At 37.3% G+C, this 7213-nt stretch overlaps 1 protein-coding gene across 1 annotated transcript; it reads left to right on the top strand.

The window, feature by feature from the left end:
• The first annotated feature begins 365 nt into the window (after positions 1-365).
• Positions 366-6900, top strand: LOC149404440 (uncharacterized). Its single transcript, XM_089603308.1, has 21 exons — positions 366-765; positions 1489-1743; positions 1832-1956; positions 2053-2097; positions 2195-2276; positions 2379-2447; positions 2648-2818; positions 2897-2962; positions 3705-3773; positions 3906-3989; positions 4099-4439; positions 4791-4924; positions 5002-5096; positions 5167-5205; positions 5340-5399; positions 5639-5740; positions 5826-5877; positions 5978-6033; positions 6147-6211; positions 6291-6342; positions 6417-6900. The coding sequence occupies exons 1-21, from the start codon at positions 607-609 to the stop codon at positions 6492-6494; spliced, it is 2199 nt and encodes a 732-aa protein (XP_089459434.1). The 5' UTR covers positions 366-606; the 3' UTR covers positions 6495-6900.
• Positions 6901-7213: the final 313 nt, after the last annotated feature.

The following is a 7213-nucleotide window of genomic DNA, read 5'->3' as shown; positions in this document are numbered from 1 at the left end:
AAGTCTTCGCAAATGACTATTTCGTCGAATAATTGATGGCAGATGCCAAATGTGTTTAGAAAAAAAACGAAAGATTAGGACGATTTCACTCTTGATAAGATTATAAGATGTAAAATATGACATACACAACAATTCAAGAATTAAATGAGCTAAAAAACGTAAAGGAAAGGACGTGGTAAATATCCGTACCACAGCTACATTACAAATCAAGCATAAGCATCTCTTTCTCTCTCTCTCTCTCTCTCTCTCACCAAATATTTATAAGCAAATAATAATAAAACCAGGATATTCAATTTAGAGCAAAACAAACTAGTACGGCGGGTCCCAGTCGTATTCCTTTGCTCTTCGCATCGTCCACGTGTCAGAATCCTGATGCCACACCTCCTTCTGGACGCGTCACCCACCCTTTTCTTTGTCTCTCTCTCGAGCTGAGAGAGAGAGAGAGAGCTCTATTACTTCCTTTCATGGCGGTCAACGACCCTTCTTAACATTAATATTTATAAAGACCAGAATTTGAAGTGAGGTCAGAGCGGAGTCAGAGAACACAGACGAATACGAAGAAGAAGAAGCAGGAGAGAGTGTAGAGTCTCTTCTTCTTCCTGTCTGATGGGGAGGAGTAATTATTCGGCGAATTCGAGCGACTACAAGCTTCTCGAAGAGGTCGGCTATGGCGCGAGCGCGACTGTATTCAGAGCGATCTATCTCCCTTTTAACGAGGTCGTCGCTATCAAGTGCTTGGATCTCGATCGATGCAACAGCAATCTGGTTAGTCATCTCTCTTGTAGATGCATGTTTGTTTTGATTCGTTCCAGTTGAAGAAAATGATTATGATTTAGTTAGTTGCGACTGGAAATTGGTTTATTCGGAGTATGGTTTCACTCTAGTCAAACCCGATCTGGTTGCTCTGTATTTGATTGGGTTTGGGTACACACAATTTGGTTTCACTTCAGATTCTTAGGCACCTTTGTCGTAGCCATTTTTAAGCGATCATTTAGGTAATTGGATTTTGTGTTTGTTTTCTTATCTATGTTATGGAAGTGCGATATCTTCCTTGAGCTCTTGTTAATTCATGTGATAACAATAATACTTTATAATGAGATTATATGCAAATACTATATTTTGACCCCATGATCAGGTCTGGAGATATTTCTGGTCTACTAATTTGGCTTACGATATCTTCCTGGGAGCATAGCTGTATAAAATGATCACTCTCTCCGACTATATTTCTAAATGCGAGTTGTGCAATGTATATTCTGTGAGTGATTAAGCATGTATCCGTCGAGCTAAATATTGTTTCTGGGTGACTACGAGTTTTGTCAAGCTATATATCTGCAATCTAATAAAAAATTATAATTGACTCGTCACTCCATATAGTACATATTTGTCAATGGTTGTGTAGTAGCAGCTAGAAATCGCTGTATAAACAGTGTCACTTTCAGAATATAGATCACAGTTTGTGTGATTTATGCCAGTTTTGATGTGTTGCAGGATGACATGAGGAGGGAGGCTCAAACGATGATCTTGATAGACCATCCAAATGTTGTAAAGGCTTTCTGTTCTTTTGTTGTGGAACGCAACCTTTGGGTGGTTATGCCTTTCATGGCAGAAGGCTCTTGTTTGCACCTCATGAAGATTGCCTATCCAGAAGGCTTTGAGGAAGCAGCTATTGCCTCCATTCTCAAGGAAACCCTCAAGGCTTTGGAGTACCTTCATCGCCAAGGACACATTCATCGAGACGTTAAGGTTTGCTCTCTTCGTTCTTCTCTATCCAATCCACATTTTCATTTGGAATTGCGATTGGATGGCTTTCATTTTTCACATCTCCTTGCAGGCTGGGAATATATTGCTGGATACGAATGGGACTGTAAAGCTTGCTGACTTTGGTGTCTCAGCATGCATGTTTGACGCTGGTGATAGACAGCGCTCGAGAAACACTTTTGTAGGAACTCCATGCTGGTAACTCTCTCTCTCTCTCTCTCCATATATATATATATATATATATATATTTGTGTGTGTGTTGTTGACATTTGACTTTTGTTTGCTGTATATCAGGATGGCACCAGAGGTATTGCAACCTGGAAGTGGTTACAATTCCAAGTAAGTTGGTGATGATGTGCAAGAGCGCCTTTTTTTTTGGAATTTGGTTTTCAATTCTATTATTTAAGGAATGTTCTCCCACTTGTTTGTTGCTCAGAGCTGATATCTGGTCATTCGGTATAACGGCACTAGAGTTAGCTCATGGTCATGCACCTTTCTCAAAATACCCGCCTATGAAGGTATTGTAAGACACACTATAAGATTGGATTTAAAAAAGTACCTGGAATTAAATGTGGTATTGAATTTTAACCCAAGGATCCGTACTTTGCTTTTCCCCACAGGTTCTCTTGATGACCATTCAAAACGCTCCTCCTGGTCTTGATTATGACCGTGATAAAAGATTCTCTAAGGTACTGAGCTTCTTTCTGGAAGGAGAGATTTACACATGTGATTTGATTTTGTGAGAATACCTTTGAGATAGACTAGTTAATTAAGCTTGTGCCACTGGTTTTAGAGAAGGTGGTCATGTCCTTAAATGTAATTGCATGTCGTTAATAGGTTTTCTCTTGTAGAATAATATTCTAATTAGAGGATGTCCAGTTGTGACCAGTCATTTAAAGAAATGGTGGCAATGTGCTTAGTGAAAGATCAAACAAAGAGGCCAACAGCAGAGAAATTGATGAAGCATTCGTTTTTCAAGAGTGCAAAGTCTCCAGAGCTTTCTATAAAAAAGCTGTTTGCCGACTTGCCACCCCTTTGGAATCGCGTGAAAGCTCTTCAGGTAGCACTCGGACGGACCTATTAACATGCAAAATTTATCGACTGTCATTCTTATTTTGGATTCACAAAAACCTTGCAGCTTAAAGATGCAGCCGAACTAGCACTTAAAAAGATGCCTTCGGCAGAGCAAGAGGCATTGTCTCAGGTTTGTTGACTTGGTTATTCCTTGACTAGTGTTCTCACTTGCTTAACATGAATTCAACTGCGCTGCGAACTGAGAGTTTCAACATGGGATTAAAAAGGGAAGATAATTTTGAAAATACACAAACAGAAGCTTGCCAAGAAGAAGATAACCAAATTGTAGTTAACGAAAATGGTCTAGGTTGAAAAAAGAGAGAGAGAAAGACAGAGAGAGAGATATAGCTGTATGTAATGGTCCGAAATGAGCATGTAACCTTATTATATAAATTCAATCGGGGTGCTCAGTTTTAATAAAAAAAATATTTGTTTCTTAAAAAAATTAGGAAAATAGCCAACTTAAACGTTTGACATTGCTAAATAGCCAACATTTGGTAAATCTTAGGTAAATAGCCACTTTCGGATGTAAATCTTAAGTAAAGTCGACGTTTGGTATATGAAAGTGATATTTAACTTGAGATTTACGTTTGAAAGTGACTATTTACCTAAGATTTACCAAATGTTGGCTATTTAGTAATGTCAAATGTTTAAGTTGGCTATTTTCCTAAGAGACCCTTAGAAAAAAAGGTGGTTAAGGCCTGATTTCCAGTGAGAGACTATGCCACCTCTAGAGTACCCATCTGTTCTGAAATTCATGGCTAAGTAGGACATTTAAACATAAACAATCGGGTTTTTTCAACCTAACTAGCCAGTACCCTTTTATTTCACAAGTTATTCTCATGTCTGTTTCAATTCTCCTATTTGTTCAGAGCGAGTATCAGCGCGGAGTCAGTGCCTGGAACTTCGATCTAAATGATTTAAAAGCTCAAGCCTCCATGGTATGCTATAACTTGTTATCTACGTACTTCAAGATATAGACAATGACAATGCTTTTGCATTTATTGATTTTAAAATTATCAAAGGCTTTTATCCGACGGAAATTATTTAAAATCATTCCGTTTCAATGATAGGTGCCAGATGACGATGACGATGACGATGATTTGCAAGAGATGTATGAAGAAGAAGAAAAAATTAAATCACTTTCTATTGTTAAGGTAATTATTATTATTTTTCCATTTGAGATTATAGCAAAGTAATTGCAGTTCACTTATCGATTTTGAGTATTTAAACCTAAAATCTGGTGACGATGTGTTTATAAATTAGGATGGACCTCTTTGCCACTCTGTTTCTGGTAAATTGAATAAAAACGATGAACCAATTCGTGAAGGACAAAGCAGTAGCGATAAATCAACGGAGTTTGAATATGCAAACAAAAAAGGCAAGATTCTTGAATCTGATATACATGAATCTATTGCTGAAGAGAAAAGGGGTTGGAAGAAAAATGGATCAATTACAGAGGCAACAACATCAACATCCGAAAAAGAAAAAGTGACCGCCAAAACTAGAGTACAGGCAGTGAAAGTTCGCCAAACTTATAGTGGTCCACTTATGCCTGGTTCTGTACTAACTCATTCAGCATCAGAGAGGGGTCGCATTTCTGAAAGGTTAATCATTAAATTATATTTGTTTTTTTCTTTTTGTTTTCTCTCTCTATTCTCAATTGTGACATCTGTTACGGATGATATTAAGAAGATTTTGTCGAACCTCTGGTCCTTCAATGGGGACTAAATGCCATGTACTGTATAATTGAATTAGCATATTCTCATTTCATGCTGGTAATCATAAGATCATTCTTCAATATTCCAGGCTAGGGGTTAATTGACAGATTGTAGACTGATTTCGTATTCATGACAAAGTACATTTTATTTCTACATCTGCTTGTTTTTCTTTACCTTCTAATGGGTATATCTGATCCCTGTATCTTGGATTACAGCTAATTGTTGCTTTGATTTCAGGGGTGAGAATGATAAAGTTTCAAATGAGAAGGTGCATAGTGAAGTAAGACGAACACCTAGCTTTAGTGGCCCATTGATGCTTCCGAATCGAGCTTCAGCCAACAGTTTATCAGCCCCCATAAAGTCTTCTGGAGGTGAATTTTGTTTTCAGATGTTTATCATCGCTATTTTCATAGAAGCCTTACGTCACGGAGTCTTTTCCTCTCTGCAGGATATAGAGATTCTTTGGATGACAAGTCGAAAGGAAATCTTGTCCAGATTAAAGGGAGATTCTCAGTGACATCAGAAAATTTAGATCTCGTAAAGGTTTGTAGTTTATTCTCATAGGTTTCTTGTCTTGCAATTTCTGTCTCACTAACTTGTAACTCTGTCTCAGGATATTCCATTGAATTCGGTTCCACGCCGTTCTTCTCAGGTAGTTGGCATTTTGTTACGTGATTATTTTTATGCAGTTATGTCTTTGAATTGGTCAATCCGCCGAACCCTACAATATTAGAGGATGTAACCTAAATTTGGGCGCTCATATATTTGATGTTCTCACAATTTTAGGGATCACCTCTGCGAAAATCTGCCAGTGTGGGTGAATGGATCTTTGAATCTAACCAAGTGGTTCGTATGCTAATCTCTTCTCACTTACCTGAGTAATGCTTATAGGATTACAACCATGATGAACTTGTCGTAGACGTTCATGGAAGAATATATTTTCTTTGTAATATTTCAATAAATTTGTTCTCATTCTGTTTCAGACCTTTGGCTGCCAATGCTTATGCCTTCTGGCACATAAGAGTCGTATGTTATGTTTCAGTGCTGACCTGATATATGCGTAACAAACATTATTATGATTTCAGCCGGCGAGTCAGCCCGTGAAGGAGACGAGTAGTAACATTGTACCTGCGTCACTTCTCATGCCTCACCTTCAGAATCTTTTCCAGCAGACATCAATTCAACAGGTAAAAAAAGGTTGCCTGAGTTTTCCCTTTTCCCACTACCAAAATTACTCAATCTTCTCGTTCATGATTTTGTGTCAATTCACAGGATATCATTATGAGTTTGCTAAACAGCATGCAACCAGCTGAGATGGCAGATGGTGAGCAAACCACTAATATATTTCACGATGTTTGATTTGATGTCTTTGTATTGATAAAGTGCCTATTTAACTATCAATTTATTTATTCGTTTTAAATCAGCGACTGCAAATGGGAAGTTGCCGCCTCTGCCGCGCAGTCCAGAAAACAATGGAATTGTAAGCGTGTTTTCATCTATATCTCCCTACAATCAATTTCATGGGATTTGTAATCTTTTACGACTAAATCAGACTTGGATATAGTATAACCACTATTGTTTTTATGTGAATAGGTTGAAACACAGGGTTCAGAGAGGGAGCGGTTGCTGCTCTCGAAGATCTCAGAGCTTTCCACAAGGTTTGTTTGTCGTTTTGAATGTGTATATATATATATATAGCCTTGGTGTGCACTTATGCTAATCCCGAGGATTTTGCAGGATGAACAGTCTGGCTGATGAACTTACGGCTGAACAGTTGAAATACATTCGAGTGAGTTATTATTGCAACTACACTAATCCTACGCTCGAACTTGTTATTGATGAAATGATAAAACATTTTCACAGTTGCAACAGCAGCTAACTGCTGCTTCAAGCCAGGACGAAAACGGAGACGCCGGAGAAGGGATGATGTCCGGAAGCTAAAACATAAATCGGATAACATTATTTCAATTTCATTCTCTTTGCTGTTAGGGGACAACATTTTCAAGCTGTTTATACAAGACACGTGAGAATGACAATGGCAACCATAATATAGGGAAATAAGAAAAAATACAGGTTTGCCCCTGGCAGTAGTGTTTATCCATCCAAAGGTGAAAATAAAGTAGCCTTTTACTGTTGTTGTGGTAGTAGTTGTAGCCATGGTGTGGGGAGGGTAAAAAAAAAATACCATAGCCCATATATATATATTTAAAAAAGGTAAAATCATTTCATTTTTTTTTTTTTTTTTGTGTATGAGTTTGTATATGTTGGAGGTAGAACGTTATATGGCAATGGTTCGAAATATTCATGTACATTCATTATTTTAATTTTCCATCTCTTATACTCTGTACGTATGAATTATTAACTAAAAACATTTTGTTTAGGATAAATCCAATTTTTATCCCTTGAATTCGTACCTTCGTTACATTTAGCCCCCTAAACTTGAAAATGTTGTAAAACTCAACTCAGAACTCAAACACGTGTTACAAGGTTTCATTTCCGTCAGTATTTGGACGTTAAGTTTAACGTTTTGATGACGTGACAAAATTTTAAAAGGTATAAAAGTATTTTCTATTATTCTAAATACTTTTAATATTTAAGCAGATTAAATAATTAAATATTTTTTATTATCTCTCCTCTCTCTCTTTCTTTTCTTCTTCTAT

Source organism: Urtica dioica, chromosome 2, assembly GCF_054948205.1.
Source record: "Urtica dioica subsp. dioica isolate 48M chromosome 2, U.dioica_male_clone48M_v1_H2, whole genome shotgun sequence".
NCBI classification, from domain to species: domain Eukaryota; kingdom Viridiplantae; phylum Streptophyta; class Magnoliopsida; order Rosales; family Urticaceae; genus Urtica; species Urtica dioica.
Note: the sequence above shows the minus strand (reverse complement) of the source record. Positions and strands in the feature narration are given on the sequence as shown.

Excerpts from the sequence above, each read along its gene's own strand:
- LOC149404440 (XM_089603308.1), top strand. The coding sequence starts at position 607 with ATGGGGAGGAGTAATTATTCGGCGAATTCGAGCGACTACAAGCTTCTC. Across the intron at positions 3,774-3,905 it reads TAAAAGCTCAAGCCTCCATG|GTGCCAGATGACGATGACGA; the intron begins GTATGCTATAAC and ends TTTCAATGATAG. Across the intron at positions 5,878-5,977 it reads ACCAGCTGAGATGGCAGATG|CGACTGCAAATGGGAAGTTG; the intron begins GTGAGCAAACCA and ends GTTTTAAATCAG.